Source organism: Salmo salar, chromosome ssa22, assembly GCF_905237065.1.
Source record: "Salmo salar chromosome ssa22, Ssal_v3.1, whole genome shotgun sequence".
Taxonomy (NCBI): domain Eukaryota; kingdom Metazoa; phylum Chordata; class Actinopteri; order Salmoniformes; family Salmonidae; genus Salmo; species Salmo salar.
Window position 1 is genome coordinate 41,792,259 of NC_059463.1, and position 16,931 is coordinate 41,809,189.

The following is a 16,931-nucleotide window of genomic DNA, read 5'->3' on the forward strand; positions in this document are numbered from 1 at the left end:
AAAATAATATTTTGGTAACCCCCTCATATACCAGCCTCATAATCAAGGAATGGCCACAACGTCAAGCAAGTGTAAAGGATATTTTTAATCCATTTTTATAAACCAACGTATTTATTTAGCAGCATAACCAGAAGGTCTTGAGGTATTTCTAAATTCATACACAGAAATTCACGTCCCCTTTGTCCTGCACACACTCACCGACAACAGCAAACTCACACACACCCACATCCGACTCAGGAACTGAACACATAACTCATACTTTATTGGTCGTAAGCACTCTCGCTCATACACTCACTCACACACACACACACACACACACACACACACACACACACACCTACCTGTACACTCATATAGGAGTCAAAAGACATACACACCTGCACACACACAAACATTGGCTTGAATATCAAGTCACACTCACACACATCTCTTGAGTCCTGTAGCCACAGTCTGAGGCATGATGTCTGACAGCACAGGCAGGGCTGACTCCCTCAGTAGCTTGTAAGGCAGGCACTCTTAATGGTGCAGTTTTGGCTGTGGAGAGAGCAGGAAGACGACAGTCAAATGGCTGCTTTATAGTCACAAAAACTAGGATAACATGACATACAATTTAATTTGTACTATATGTAGATAACATATTCCTTATATAATCGTAAATTGCAACATATTACTTATAACAACTGCCTCAACCCACCTTCTGTGTGCCCATTTTCTTCTCCACCCCACCAGGCAGTGTTCCCCCCTTACTGTCCTTCCAGGGGTAGAAATTGGAGTGAGGGGAGGAGGGCAGGCGGTGCGGTTTGGAGGGGGGAGAGGGTTCACTGCTGCCCCCCTTGCGTTTCTTCCCCAGACCCCTGTGCTCGTACCCCGTCGCCCCCCTCCCGTGCAGTCCTGAGTCCCCCCTGCGGAAGTGAGGATCGGGTGGGGATGAAGTGTGTCCAGAGGGCGGGTGTGTCCGTTTAAACAACCAGGCAGATGCTGGTGAATGGGGCTCCGAGGGGGATGGCTGGGGGCGGGGTTTGCTGCTGGGGGAGAGGGTGCCATTGGTCTGGCTGTGAGGGGTGGGCGGGGCGGTCTTAGAAGAACTGGTTGGGGGCCGACCCCGGTCCTGTAGGATGATAGAGTTCCTGTCTGGGCCGGAGTGCTCACCCTCCTGTGATGTGGCTTCACGTTTACGGAGTGCTGCGCCCCCCCCCTCCTCCTCCTCCTCCTCCTCCTCTCTGAGTCTCAGTTGCTGCTTGCTGGGTCGCCCCACCGGGTTCTTGGGCCTCCCGGGACCTGGCGGCCGCCCTGGACCTGCCTGGTGGACAGGAGGGGGCGCAGGGGCTACAATATGGCTGCCACTGCCACTGGAATTCTCTGATTGGTTAATGGCTGTGGAGTGGGAGGCGATTTGTAGGCGTGTCTCCCTCCCTGGTCCGTGGGAGGAAGAGGAGGAAGTCCTGAGGGACGGGGTGGTTCTGTGGCTTCCTGTCCTGACTTTAGAATGTAGAGGGGAAGAGAAGGATGAGGAGGGAGAAGAAGAGATGCTCTTCGCAGAGGGACTTTGGGACTGGAGGTCTGATGCTTGAGGTATTTTCCTGCAGAGAGAAAATATATCTGTATTAGATCCAGACAGAAAACTACAATTCAATACTTTGTCCAGAGAGGAAACAATCAGGAAAAGAGCACTATGTAGCTGTTATGCCAAACTGTTACACCAGTAGACCTCGTATACAGCTCCCACAGGACACACATTGAAAGAAATCTTACTTCCAGAGGTGTGCGCTGATGTGCTGCTCCACCATGGCATTGAGCGCCGACCGAAGGTGGTGGAGCCGCCGGTCAAAGGTGTACACACCATGACCCATCACATGACTGCCAAACGAACACCCCTAGGTAGAGGAGAGGAGACCGAGCACTGGGAATTAGGGGAGTGATAACACGGTCAGTGTTGGCAACATCCCTGCGTTCTACAGCTGTCAAAAGGTCACCATACTGCAGTAATAATACTAGGAGTAGTTGTTGACATCCTGTTATCTTACCGCGGCTGGTTTAGGGTGCCAAGAGGACGAGGGGTATTCGATTGGTTCCTCAGGCCCCTCTCCCTCGCTCTCATCGCTGGAAATGCGCCCATGGGTGAGGGGTGATGGGGCTTGGGTGCTACCCTCCTCCTGACGAGGTTTTTCCTCCTCTGGAGCACTCTCCGAAGAAGCCCTGGACCGACTGAACACACACATTCATATTTTGTCCACATCTACCACAAGACCTTTACTATGATTTGACCACAGCTGATAACATTAGTCCCCCACCTGAAGGCAGGGTTGCTGGTGAGGGGCCTCCTGCAGTGGGGGGGTGCTAGGGGGTCCCTGTGGGCCTCTGGGCTGGGGGACCAGCCTGAGCCACTCCCCTCCTGGGTCTGAGCCCCCCGCTCACGGATCCGGACACCCGTCTTCAGCTCGGTCACCAGCTGGTCAAAGTTTTTACTCCGACCAGAAACCTTCCGCCGCTGGTGAATAGAGTGAATCTAAGGAGAAGAGAAAGAAACAGATGAGGGGGACAAACTACACATTAATCATTGTTTTGTTTATAAAATGTATTTCTTACACAAAAGGTGCTTGGACACATTCTGCCTGTGCTTCTAGTGCGGTGAATAAATGGGTGATGCTGTCCAAACTCCCTTCTGTTTTTGAAATGAAAACTATAGCGCCCAGCCCCTATGACAGCCAAGTCCTAGGAACCCCCGATGGTCTGAAATGACTGATTGGTTTGAATCTAGTTCACAAATTTTAGGATAATGGTAAATCTGTTCTCTCATCAACACATTCTGAGGCACAGATGGGTCTGAGACATGGTGGGATTCATTACCATTTAACTGTGCTGCTAGAGATGACCTGAATCACATAACATACGCCTGAGACAATCTGTTCAGAGCAGCACAAGGGTTGGGGATGAGTGGAGTGACAAACTATCAGGAAAGAGATGATTTCAAGGAAACAAGCATCAGAAGACCTGGCTTTGGTACTTCCAAGCAGACAGGAAACTAGAGCCTAAACCATCATGAGAGATCTGTAGAAAGCATTTAAAAAGAGGCAACATTTCATCAACAACATGTAGGTATAACAGCTGATGGCAATAGACTGCTGTATCAAATAGTCTTGGTAAAGAGATGAAGATACAGTGTGGCCGCCTGAACGAGGAGCGAGGCCGCCTGAACGAGGAGCGAGGGAGGGAAGCTGTTTCCTCAGGTCCTTTCCTTTCTCTTTCCATTTCCTGTACATGGGGTTCTCTGCTCCTGCCTACACGTGACCCCTCTTTGCACTGAGCGACACGGCTGGTTCCTCTTTCAGACAAACCAGCAGCCTGCGCCACACACACACACCCTTCCTGTGCTCCCAGCTCTAGACAGTGGCCATGTGAGTACTTTGACAAAAGCCTAATCTGAATTTGAAGTAATCACTGACCTAACATGACGGGATGGGTGAAAGTAAGGTTTCTACTACTTTGCAGTCACCTTCCTAGTCATGTCAGATCAGTGATTTTAATAAGGAGGAGGTCGTTTCTCTAACACTAACTACACCAGGGCTCTAGGACTAGGGGTCATATTCAATTCCACAATGTCCTCAATGCCCTACACAAAATACCCCTTCCCTTATATGGCACATTTTTCAATACTAAGGCAACACCACAATCACGAAGCAACAAGATATTTAGACGCAGTGTATTATGCTGCTATAGCAACAAATAGCTGAAGTGTAGACAACAGGAGACAGGTGAGAGGAAGACAAAGAGAACGTAAAATGGAGAGAAATTAGTCACCCTCATAATCCAAAAGGGGCACTCCACAGTTAGGCCTACTAGTAACTTCATCCATTTTTTGTTTAAAAGTGTCTGTATGAAATCCATGCCCGATGTGACATCATAAATGGAAGTAAATACTATGTTATCTATGGGGTACTAGTTTTGAAGGGGACCATTATCATTGGAGCTCCTCCTATTATCATAGGATAGTAACAATAACCTAGATATGTCTCCTATCTGTGTCTGATAGTTCCCCTTTTCTAAACGTGCCGAATCATCACAGATAAAAAAATTAAGTGCTAAGTTATTACTCTCCAGTGGTGTAAAGCACTTAAGTAAAAATACTTTAAAGTACTACTTAAGTCGTTTTTTGGGGTGTCTGTATTTTACTTAACAATTTTTATATTTGATAACTTTTACCTTACTACAATCCTAAAGAAAAAAATGTGTACTTTCTACTACATACATTTTCCTTGACACTCAAAAGTACAATTCACACACTTATCAAGAGAACATCCCTGGTCATCTCTACTGCCTCTGATCTGGCGGACTCACTAAACACAAATGCTTTGTGTGTAAATTGTCTGAGTGTTGGGAGTGTGCCCCTAGCTATCCGTAAATAAAATAAAAACATGAAAATTGTGCCGTTTAGTTTGCTTAATATAAGGAATTTTAAATGATTTATACTTTTACTTTTGATACTTAACTATATTCAAAACCAAATACTTTAAGACTTTTACTCAAGTAGTATTTTACTGGGTGACTTCCACTTTTACTTGAGTCATTTATTATTAAATTATCTTTACTTTTACTCAAGAATGACAATTGGGTACTTTTTCCACCACTGCTGACTGTCTTTTGGAAAGGAATTGCCAGTGAGACTTCCAATGGAGGAGCCAGATAAGTTATTCAAACATATACACATCAGTTGTAACCAGGGGATAAAGTAGATTTCATTTCTAACCGGCATGGTACCTCCTATGCGATTTTTTGGCTGGCCTAAACCTAGAATTACATTATTCATTTAATAGGATCTCTGTGGGCCTAATAGTACCGTAAATTCCGGACTATAAGCCACAACTTTTTTCCCACGCTTTGAACCTCGCGGCTTAAACAATGACGTGGCTAATATATGGATTTTTCCCGCTTTCAATTTTTTTCTCCAAAAAAACACATTCTGTGACGTGCTCAGTTTTTTGGCGGCATGAAGCTTTCATTAGACCAATGAAATTGCCGAACGGGTTAAGGTCAAAACTTTTTTGTTTACTGTTTAGATTAAATCGAGCGCTCTCAAACTTCCCATCATTCTGATTACGGTAGTCATTTTGTCACCCTCATCATGGCAAAGACACGGAGAAATGCATATGATGCAGCTTTCAAGTTGAAGGCGATTGATCTGGCTGTTGGAAAAGGAAATAGAGCTGCTGCACGGGTGCTTGGTCTTAATGAGTCGATGATAAGACGTTGGAAACAGCAGCGTGAGGAATTGACTCAGTGCAAAAAGACAACTAAGTTTTTTTGTTTTTTTTGTTACAAGCCGTGTTTCGTTAAAGCCTGTGTAAAGTTAATTTGTTTCAATGTACCGGTAGGCACCTGCGGCTTATAGACATGTGCGTGCGGCTTATTTATGTTCAAAATAATATATATATATTTTAAATTCAGTGGGTGCGGCTTATATTCAGGTGCGCTTAATAGTCCGGAAATTACGGTAAAGAATTGTTGTTGAACATGTAATACCTTTTAATGTGGCATTAACATAACCAGCAATGTTTTAATCTGACTGCCAAACAATCACTTCAAAAGGCTGCCTACGCACGTTCGTCCACCCGAAAATAATTTCCGCAGCCATACAGTGCACCTGCCATTTGATGAATGTAAAGAGACATCTGTAACAAAACACTAAGTAGTGTAGGGAATGACATTGACATTTGGTCTACACTTATAACGTGAATTGATGCATCCACTGTCCGCACGCGTCTCGATCATGTGTCTCTGCCTTCGCAAAATGTTACCGTTATCGTCGAACCACCTCACATTTTGGAGCGCATTCCACACGTTTGCAAATGTTTCATGCGGTTGACATGTGGTAATGATAAATAATAGTGTAACAGCCAACAGTGGTAATTGTTGTGACAGGCTCATGTTCAACCGGTATGGCACCATTTCTTCTACCAGTACTCTTCTCGGACAGACTTACTATCACCCCCAGTGTTGCCAATGTAGTGACTTTGTCACTATATTTAACGTGTTTTCAGACCCCTCCAGCGACTTTTATTGGTAAAAGAGGTTAGTGACAAATTCAGCTACATTTCAGGCTGCCTTTGGGGAGTTTTGACACTGAAGATTTCTATGGTTTTGATAGCATTTAGAGACTTTTCCCACTGAATTCTGCCACAAACGAGTGTGTCACAGCCATGGTGTACAAGGTGGGGGGGGGGGGCTGCGGGAGAGGGGGCAAAATTGGTGCTGTGACGTCATCGCTAGGACAAGAAGAGGAGACGGAGATAGGGGAGGATGAGAGCTTACATGAGAGTGTGAGTGTGAACTTACATTGCAAGTTAGGAGACGAGTGCAGACTTTCTTCCTCTCAGAGTCCAGTACTCCGCAGTGCTTGTCTAGATCACACTCTCTCCCTGGAGATGACAGGAAGAGAAGAGTGTCTTAATAGCAATCAAACGGCTGTGAATCAATAGTCTACACAATAGTCCTTTCCTCTTTGATCACTAGTCTGGTAAGATGTCACTATATTTGAACATTAATCTATCTATTCAAGAGACTCTTGACCAACAAACAGGTTCAGAGGAGAGGCCTGTCTCTCTTAAAAAAAAAAACATTTCATCTCAGTGACCCAAACCTGCATGAATTACAGTTAAAGGAAAGAAAGACTCACTGGAGGCCACTTTGTTGTAAGGTCTTGGTCCACGGAGATGGCCAGGGAGGGTAGGGACCGTTATGGCCTCCTTCCTCTGGGTGTGTGACCTCTCACTGGTGGAGGGCCGGCCGGCCGGGGTGGTGGTGGGCCGGGCAGTGGAGGGCCGGCCGGGCGGGGGGGTGGTGGAGGGCCGACCGGGCGGTGGGGTGGTGGAGGGACGAGCAGTGGAGGGCCGGCCGGGCGGTGGGGTGGTGGAGGGCCGGGCCGGCCGGGCGGTGGGGTGGTGGAGGGACGGCCGGGAGGGGGGTGGTGGAGGGACGGGCAGTGGAGGGCCGGCCGGGCGGGGGGTGGTGGAGGGCCGGCCGGGCGGTGGGGTGGTGGAGGGACGGCCGGGCGGTGGGGTGGTGGAGGGACGGCCGGGCGGTGGGGTGGTGGAGGGACGGCCGGGCGGTGGGGTGGTGGAGGGACGGCCGGGCGGTGGAGTGGTGGAGGGCCGGCCGGGCGGGGGTGGTGGAGGGCCGGCCGGGCGGGGGGGTGGTGGAGGGCCGGCCGGGCGGGGTGCCTCCATGGGGCCAGGGTGGGTCTCTGAGGGAGGGAGGTGGGGAGCTCAGGGGAGACTCCAGGGGTGGAGGCTGCTTGAACACAGCTGATTCAGAATGGCCGCTGTGGGGGCTCTTATCCAGGTGGGAGTGGCTGAAGGGACAAGAGAGAGCGTGAGAACATGGTCAGATGTTTAAAACACGGAAATTAATAATCAGAATACATTTAAAAAATAAATCTCACAGATGGTTATGGATACAATAAGATGGTTTTCACCATGGAAAATAGAGAAAGATCACCCCCATCCTCCAATCCCCCCTCTTACTCAACCCCCACCCTTGATCCATCTAGCCCTTCCTTCTTACCGTACTCCTTCCTTGGGGGGCTTGGTGTGTCTGAACTGTGGGGGTGTGGATGGGGATGGGGGGGCTGCTCTTGGTGCCCCAGTCCCTTGCCTCCTCCCTTCCCAGGATGACGTTGCGTGGGCGGAGGATGGGGAGTGGCTATGGCGGGGGCGCTGCTGGGGTGCTGGAGGGGGGGAGCGGAGGGGGGCGTACAGTTTGCTCAGGGGGCCGTGTCTCCTCTCACAATGCTCCTCAAAGGCCTGGGGCTTGACCACCTGGCCACAGTGGCTACACACCACCAAGTAGAAGTCATCTTGGCCCGGGTAGTGGCCGAAGATGGACATGTCTGGTGGGTGGGGAGCGAGAGGAGGAACAGGTGATGAGAAATCACAGAGAAAGTATGTATAGATACAAACACACAGTGTCTCCCTCTCTGTGAAACACAGGAACAAAAGCAGGCAGGCAGACAAACAGACAAACAGACACACACACACACACACACACACACACACACACACACACACACACGAGGCAGCGTCTGTCAGACATCTGCTGCTGCAGACTGCCAGGCTGGTTGCCAGAGGGCACCTGGGTACAGAGAACAGCAGCCCCCGTAACCCCCAACCCCAAATTCATCTCTGAAGACAAGACACCCACGAGCACGAAAGGAAGAGGAAACAAATCTGGAAAGACACACATTGTTTGGGACACACAAAAACACACTTTGTGCTGCAGAGGCATGTTCGGCTGTGGCTAGCTAAGGTGCCCGGATTAGTAACGTTAGAGGCAAATCTAAACCTAAGTATGAAGGATGTAATCTTACAAGCGTCCCAAAAAATACTTACCTTCCTTCCTAAGAGACATTGCCTCGGCTGCTTTCTTCCCATTCTTGCTGCAGTCATCTCCATCGGTGCCTGAAAACAGAGACTGTGACTGAGGTGTACATACAGGATACACATGCAAGGCTAGTGTAGTAACCTTTGGGTGCCTCTCAATAGTCAAGAGGTGGTTCCTCCATTACAACTTTATTTGATCTACAATGATCTGAAAGGCAGATCAAGTGAAAACAACATGGAAAACAAACACCTTTGCCAGTCCAGTTCTTCAACATCAGTGGATAAGGGAAGGGGAGATGAGGGAAAGACACTATTAAGAGTCATCCCCTTGTCTGTGTTGACTAGACAGGAAGTCAGGAGCAGAACCTGGACCTCTGGTCTCACAACTGGCACACAGATCAGAGATAAGCAGCAGATACAGGTTCCATACAGATGTATATATGGGAATTCACTTTCAGTGTGGACATTCATTTAAGAAAGCCGGATAGGTGACTTCATTTTGTATGACGAATTTGGAACCTCTGTTGCTTGATTTAGGCTACGAACGTGATATTTCACCTAATACACGTGTGCACTGACGAAATTATGTTCATTCACACACACACACACACACACACACTTGGAGCTTTGAAGACACGGATCTCGCCTGGCAACAAAAAAAATGAATTGTGCCTCGAATACACAGTATTTCCAAAAACTGTTGTTTTATTAGGTTTACATCACCATTCCATCAATCGATGACTCAAAATACGCCCTGAAATAAAAAAAGATAGATTACCTAAATGTTACATGGTGGCAACAGCATCAGACTCCTCCTTCGTCACCGGTGTCTGTCATCCTGCTAGAAGTATTAGCTTAGCTTCATTGCTAATACAGCTAGCTTTCCATGGCAAGAAGTTGCTCGCCCAACCATCGCTACAACTAATACAAGACGCATTCCGCTGTAGGGCCATAGTTCTATTTGGGTGTGTGTCGTTGTAATGAGAGAATATTGTCAAATGGTTGCCATGGTCTGTATTTGTACAATAAAACGACATAACGAGGATCAAATAGAAACGATTACCACTTATTTTATGGGAAGACGCCGTATGCGCTAGGACCTGGGAGAGAGCAACACGTTAGCCTCCCAGCGCTAGGACCCAGCCGGGTCTTTGTTTGGGTAACATGGTTAAGGCTGCCGCCCGTTTCCTCGAAAATAACCCTCAACAGAATGACCATCGGTTTGATATCTAACAATACCAATGTCAAAGTGCTCCCTTACCTTCCGACCCAGTCACACTGGCTCTCTCGGCCCAGGCGCTCCAGCTTTCGCCCACGAAATCATCGAGACTAGGCACCCGCCGTTCCAGAGCAGCCATTACTTTTACTGCGCGTTCACGCACCGCCATCATCACTGCGCGGCAAGTGACTTACGTCATATTCCGCGTTCACGACAGGGATGGGAAGTACCTGCGTGCGCATTCATGAAACTCCCTCATGTAGCCTGTCGAGTGGAGGTCACTTGACTCTCTTGAGTGTTTATGGATGCTATGGACAAGATGGGAAGGCCTTGCTATTTCAAGCTCTGTTGTGCTTCAGTAGTAAACTTGAAACTGAAACATACAAAGGTCGGGTGGCCAGCACAGACTGGGTCCATGCACAACTCCAGTCCTTGAGGGCCACAGTCTGCTATGCACAGTTCAATGCCATAAAATGACCAGACATTGCTTCTAGTTTCTCAGCTAACCACGTTTTAGCAATCTGGTGCCCGACGGTACAGTCAATAACCTGGCGTGCAACCATTGGTTGAGGCATGCAACGTCTATACTGAACAGAGCCGTTATTTTAAAAGCATGGAAACCGGTTCATAACGTTATTTCACGTTCCAGGCATTTTTTCCCCCCAGTACAATAAAAAAAACGCTAAGCGCCTATGCAAAGCCCTCCCCTTGTCACTCAAACTTATTCCAGTGTCTGCCTGCCAGCTGAAAATGTTTGCCAGCGTGTGCAGGCTACGTGCCCCTCCAAAGCATAGTCTACTATAACCTACTGAAATTACAAGCGTGAATCAGAAATTAGGGATAGATTTGTTTTAAATTAGATTCAACGCTAGTTAAGAATATTATAGTTATCACGTTGCACATTTAATTTAAGTTCAAAAAGGTAAGACGTGTCATTTTAAATATGCTTCTGCAATGCATGCAGATGCTTGTGAGCTAGCTCCGATCCAGACGTATTAAAAATAAAATAAAGTAAGATCAGTGTTTCCAATGACACCAGTGTACATTGTGCTCTTAACCAATTATGAGTAGGCATTACCTAATTGGCTGATGTCATCTTTGACAAAACATACATTTTTTTTTTTTACATATGTTGTTGGGGGTGGTGCTGGAGATATGAAGCTGAAATTATAATTTCCCTTTAAGCCAACTCAAATTGGACACATTCAAAGTTCCATCACAGAAGCCACTCCTCTGTAGGTATAATTCTATGGGCCTAATTCAGATAATGCATGTCATAACGAGATACCCAGCACTTCCAGCCAAGCCTCCATCTCTCGCCACCCGCAGAATTTCAGTCACATCTCACACCCTACACTTGTCTGTCCATAGCAAGCTGCTCCATCTGCACTGATTGGTGAAGTAGTTTAAAATGTTAGGCTAAATGTAAAAAAATATATATTTCAGAGGTTTAAAAAGGAACGATACAGTTCATTTCTGGTTCCAACCGGTTCAGAACTTTATTTTGCTGGTCAACCTACCTCATACACTTATAAACTAAGTAAGAAGTTGTGTATGTACATACAAAAGGGTTTATGGTTGGGACTGAGCATGGCATTGTGCCTTCTAGTCATATGCAGGAAACAGTACTACCACCTTGTGCCCCCCCCCCAAAAAGCATTGTTACAATTACTTTGCAGCCTTAGTTATATGAAATACAATAGTACCATCTTGTGGCTACAACATAAACTGTAGTCTTAATTAACTGGTAACATTAGTCAGCAGAGTGAACAAACATCTGTACAGCAGTTGTTGCAGCTCTCATCCTTTAATGCATTGTCAATACTGAGGATGTATAGACGTGTTTATTTTGTACAAACAAGTCACATTTTAGAAATCCCCTCAGATAAAGGCCTACAAGCCTGATTTATATCCTAAATAGCTAGATTATTTCTATTCAAATTAAAAATGGCACAAATAATCTAAAAGATCAGTGTACTTTCATGACTGCCTCAAGCCTTCCCTTTGTAAATCACTACAGAGGCCAAGGCTGTACAACCAACTGTGTGGATGGCAACACCTGCATATCCCTCAAATCCCAACACTCATAAGGAACAGGATGTCAAAATCACATTAATTACAAAATAATTAGTGCAAAGCAACAACAAAAAAGACTAAATCAATAAGTTCCATTCACTTCATAGGAGCGGGACAGACGTAGGTCAACTCCACACCCATCAAATGCAATCATTGGCTAAATTAAAAATGTAAATGAGTGAGAAAACAAAAAACAAGCAACAAGATTCAAGAAATACCAAAGGATTGATTAATTTTGGCACCTACATGTTGCCATGTGTGTTACATGGCATCTCTTCCATGATAATCTGTAGCTTGCCCAGTGGTGTGACAAAACAGAAAAAACTCAATTACAACCATGAAGGCATAAAACTTACTCAGGGAGAGAAGTTGCACAAGTTCTAGATATTTTCTAAACACACAGAAGCTTATCGTAAATTTACCAATTAATGTAGTTAAAAAATAAAAATATGACATTCAAAAGTTGCCCTTTGCTGCTCAAACTAGAGCTGAGCATCAGACAAAAATCCATATCGCAATAAACTGCCTGAATTGATGAAATAATAAATAGAACTATAATTTTATAACAAGTTTAAAAATTACCCTTTAAACTACTACTAAGCTTGTTTATGGGTCAATTGACAGCTATAACAAATCACCCATATTGGCAAACTTATTTCATTTCAAACTTTACATTTCTCTAGTATAGGCTACTTATCGTAATGAATGTTATCAGCAAAATGCCTGCAATAAGAGGTCGGTGTCGATCATTTTCCGGTTTATCGTCCCAGCTCTAGTTCAAACATTTTGAGAAGTCAAATACTGAGGGAACTTAGTGTTTTAATTGTTTCAATGTCACAACTTTACCTAAGACTTTAAAAAGTTAGGCTTCATTGAGTAAACAATACACCAACCAGCATTGCGGTGAAATATAGGCACTGACAGTTTGAATAACTAAAATATTGACAGCAGTTACTAGGAATGTGTCCTCAAATTGAATGTAGTCAATATTAGTTTGTGTTACTGCTATAGTTGGTATAAATAACCAAGGCACTGTTCATATATTCATCCACAAGTAAGCATTTCACGGTTAGCCCACACCGGTTGTTTATGAAGCATGTGACAAAATAATTAGGAATAACAAAACTAAGGCAAAAAAAAAAAAAAAAAGGGGAACGCATTGAACATCAGGAGCGATTATGGGATCAAGTAGCTAACAACTGACGAGTTTAGTGCACCAAAGCAGTAGGCTTTCAGAACATGACAGAAATGCAACGTCCATGTATCAAAGTCTGTTTCAAAACATGTAGTAGTGGAATATTGGAATTATTGAAATGACAGTAGTTAAAATTGTTTCTTTTTATTTAGAGGACCAAATTTAGTCCTGAACGGCAACAGAGCAGTGGATTTCATCTCGTTTATTAGATTCATGGTAAACGAGGGGACTGATGGTCAGACAATGTGTCTTTCAACCACAGGAGGCTGCTGAGAGGAGGCGGCTGATAATAAATCGCCGGAAAAGGAGTGAATGGAATCAAACACGTGGAAACCATGTTTGTTGTGCTCGATACAGTTCCAGCCATTACTAAGAGCCCGTCCTCCCTAATTAAGGTACCACCACCTGTGATGTCAACACAGCATTACTAGGATATGAATCACAGTTCAGCTACAGTAGTGTGTGTGAGCCCTGTTGGGACATTTTGTACTTGGCCTATGCATTTGAAAGGTACCTGCTCTGGAGGAAGCAACCAAAATCAGACATTTTGAAAATCACATATACCCAGATTCCTTTCAAAGTGTTCAACTCAAGCCACGTTCACTGTAACTGAATAGATGTTATGTACAGTTAACTCAAGGCACTTCTTTAAAAATGTTTAAAAATAAACAGTAAAAAAGAAATATAAACAGTTGCGGTCACTCAGTTTTCAGGGTTTACACCTGTAAATTGGGGTAGTGTTGACTGCAGCTAGCAAATCATTCACATTAACTGACTATGCAGAGTATACAAACAACATCCAGGGGTAGCTGTGTTGGAGGGTTAGAGTTGGGCAACTTAGGCTGTGTTTACACAGGCACACCAATTCTTTTATTTTTATTTGGCCAAAAGGCCAATCACATCAGATCTTTTTCAGAGCTGATCTGATTGGTCAAAATACCAATTAATGAGATTTTTTGTGTGTGTGAATTGGGCTGTCTGTATAAACACAGCCCGACTACTTTCCCTGAAGCTTGAGCTTAATGCCCATCATTGAAAAGGGGCCTCTGTGGTAAGGGTGATTAAAAAGCACAATTTTGCTTCACGTTTTAGTTTCCTTCTTAATAGGGTTAAACAAGAAACAGTGTGGGTCCAAAGCACCTTGGCGATTGGCTTGGGCTCTATGCAATTAAGAGCTGGGGACTACGCCCTCCTCCATGGTGGCTGGTGGGTTGGGGTCCTTGTGGAAGGGAGTCTCCTTAAAGATGAACCAACAGTTACCGGTCCACAGGATGAGGTTCAGAAATCCGAAAATCTGGACGAGGAGGAAAGTGTGAAACAAAGACAAAACACAGGATACAAACAGAAAGGAATTACAAATGCTACATTAAGTGACAATACCTGTAGCCCTGTCATTCATGCTTGACTTGTACATACCTGTAAATCACATTGAGAAATGGCTATAAATTCCTCAATAAAATGTATTACTAAATCAAATTGCTCACCACAGAGGCATTGAGTTTTCCCATGGAGGGGAAGTTTCCAGGTGAGCACAGGGGCTGACAGGTCTCAACCAGGTGGTTTGGGTTGGTGGCCCACTTCACGTCAGTCAGGCCCTTCCCCCAGGCAGAGGAGGACACCAGCCACAGGAAGGCAAAAGCAGCAGTCACCAACAGGTCCTGAGAAAAACACAGGGGAGGGTTGTCACTATAGGACCATGTTGAAGAGGATGGAAGAACGCAGCTTTTGAAAACGATTAGGCTCACAACTTAACCTGTCGTCTCAGCTGTTAGAGCCGTACCAGGCTTAAAACACGAACCTAACCCATCAGCCAGAGACAAAAGGTTACATTGTTAAATCAACATTTATTTAAAATCACAAAATACTTCACATTAAAACCAAAACCTAGGATGTATCAAACTCCCTTATTAAAAGTCCAACTAAAAAGGTGGGTTTTTAAAAGTGATTTAAAAACCTAAATGTTATCTGCCCCTCTTACCTGACAGAGCAAGCTGTTCCACAACTGTTATGCTTTAGAGAACTAGCCTAGATTAAGCAAATGCATGAAACAATTTTTCGGCATCTGGCTGAGAGATGGTGTCTAAGTCTGGAAATTTAAGTATGTTGTTTCAGATATGCTTTTCTTTTCTGCAAACTGCACACTGTGTGGCTAACATTACAATCACTATATCAGCTGCACATGCTTACTCTGTACAGTACACACACCATTATTGGTCTGCCAGTTGATGGGTTGCTTCTCTAAAAACCCTACAAACAGCCTCACAACTGGTTGACACTTATCTGGCAGTACACAGGCTGGTAGACCAGGTTATCCAAATAGTTGTCCAGTTATGTTACACTACACGGTAACTAACATAAACCCCACCCTATGTTTGAATAAAATCAACTATATGTAGGCTACTTTGCCTGATGCGTCAAGCACTGCAATTAAAAATTAAGACAATTTACTAAAGCGGGAGCCAGAGATCCCGAGTGGCGCAGCGGTCTAAGGTACTGAGTTTCAGTGTTTCAGCTAGAGGCGTCACTACAGACCCTGGTTCGATCCCAGGCTGTCTCACAACCGGTTGTGATCTGGAGTCCCATAGGGCGGCGCACAATTGACCCAGCGTTGTCCGGGTTAGGTCGGGGTAGGCCGTCATTGTAAAATAAGAATTTGATCTTAACCGACTTGCCTAGTTAAATTTTCAAAAACTAACCAGAAGAAAATTTCTCCCGCTGCTGCTGGCCTTTGCAGATTCTGCCATTATGCACCTGAAGTTGCCGGTAATAGGCTACAACAGCGGTCAGCAACCTTTACCATTGAGTGCCAAGTTATCGTACCATTTCTACTGATCTGTGCATCAGTTATGATTTTCATATGCACATTTTTGTGGGACAGTTTCATATCTCAAAATCAATGTCATGTGGTTAATCAAAATTATAGTGACACCTCTAGCACTGAGATGCAGTGCCTTAGACCGCTGCGCCACTCGGGAGCTATGCATGGTCTGTCTGCAAGGAACTTGAAACATTGTATTAACTATTAACTGTCTAGCCTGAAGCTCGTGCTAACAAACCTGCAACATTGTTTAAAATATTCTGTGCCCTGCCAGTGAGCACCACACAGACAGACACAGCCGTAGGCTATTTGCACAAGGGATAAGAAGTAATCAGGTAGGCCTTTATGACATTTCCACCGGATCAGACCATGACATTTTCCCCCTTTCATGCTGAGTGGTTATCCAAAGTGGAAATATTTTTCAAATAGGCTACGTTGAGGAACTATTCACAATGGATGTCTAAACAGACAGATTACTTTCTTTTTGAGGCGAAGAAAAAAATAACTGAGAAGCTCCACAGTGATGGCGAGATAAGCCAATCAGAAATAGTATCAGATCCCCCAAATGTGCATATTTATAAGCCTACATTTGCACGCAGGCCAGGTAGCCTAGGCCTAGTTCTATTCATAATCAGGTGGGTGTCCTTACTCAAGATTGGCAGGAGCTCTCCAAACAAAAGACAATGAATAAATTAACTCGTAAACGGAATGAAATAAACCTAAACTTTTCCCTCACAAGTGTAACCTAGGTTGTGCGTTCTACAAACAACATGTCCACTCCTACAATGACAAGACTGTAATAATAATAATATATTGAATGCATTAACAGAACTTGTAGACTAGAAATGGTAAACGTACTACTGGTGATACTTGTGTGCCATCCCTGAAGCCTTCGTAATGGAGTAGTCCACTCAGAGAGGTGTCTCGTGTGCCATAAAAATGTTTTATACGTTTACCACTGCTTGGCAAAAAATTCATAAAAAAATCTACCCAACAGACGACTAAAAATGGGATCAGCCCTAGTATCTTAGACTCACAAAGGTGGGTCCGCGGCCCTCGCGGTACACATGCTGGTATCCCAGGTATAGGACCAGGGTGGCGGTGCAGTACAGGAAGCCAAAGACACCGACACAGACGTAGAACTCAGCCGAGGAAGAGTAGTCGCCCTGGAGGTAAATCTCATTCGTGGCGTTCCCGTTACACGTGGGCACCTTTAAAGGGCCGTAGCTAGGCAACCTAGAGAGTAATGGG

General features: G+C 45.1%; 2 protein-coding genes across 2 annotated transcripts in view; both read right to left on the bottom strand.

The window, feature by feature from the left end:
* Positions 1-66: 66 nt before the first annotated feature.
* atxn7l2a (ataxin 7-like 2a) lies at positions 67-9,844 on the bottom strand. Its single transcript, XM_014167687.2, has 11 exons — positions 9,634-9,844; positions 8,382-8,450; positions 7,558-7,882; positions 7,173-7,345; positions 6,671-6,757; positions 6,331-6,413; positions 2,292-2,506; positions 2,025-2,205; positions 1,753-1,874; positions 695-1,580; positions 67-534 (listed from the first exon to the last, which is right to left on the bottom strand). The coding sequence occupies exons 1-11, from the start codon at positions 9,761-9,763 to the stop codon at positions 517-519; spliced, it is 2,289 nt and encodes a 762-aa protein (XP_014023162.2). The 5' UTR covers positions 9,764-9,844; the 3' UTR covers positions 67-516.
* A 1,220-nt stretch (positions 9,845-11,064) lies between these two features.
* Positions 11,065-16,931, bottom strand: part of LOC106583473 (synaptophysin-like protein 1) — a 39,570-nt gene continuing 33,703 nt past the window's right edge. The window contains exons 4-6 of the mRNA XM_014167683.2: positions 16,718-16,916; positions 14,347-14,520; positions 11,065-14,156 (exon numbers count right to left, since the gene is read on the bottom strand). Coding sequence (XP_014023158.1) covers positions 14,031-14,156; positions 14,347-14,520; positions 16,718-16,916 — 499 coding nt within the window. The 3' untranslated portion in view covers positions 11,065-14,030. The remainder of the gene's footprint in view (positions 14,157-14,346; positions 14,521-16,717; positions 16,917-16,931) is intronic.

What these genes read in the sequence shown, in the direction of transcription:
- atxn7l2a (XM_014167687.2), bottom strand. Translation starts at nt 9,763, where the DNA reads ATGATGGCGGTGCGTGAACGCGCAGTAAAAGTAATGGCTGCTCTGGAA. An exon ending in AATGTCTCTTAGGAAGGAAG is followed by an intron (nt 7,883 to 8,381) that starts GTAAGTATTTTT and finishes CCCACCCACCAG; the next exon opens with ACATGTCCATCTTCGGCCAC. An exon ending in ACCAGCAACCCTGCCTTCAG is followed by an intron (nt 2,206 to 2,291) that starts GTGGGGGACTAA and finishes GTGTGTGTTCAG; the next exon opens with TCGGTCCAGGGCTTCTTCGG.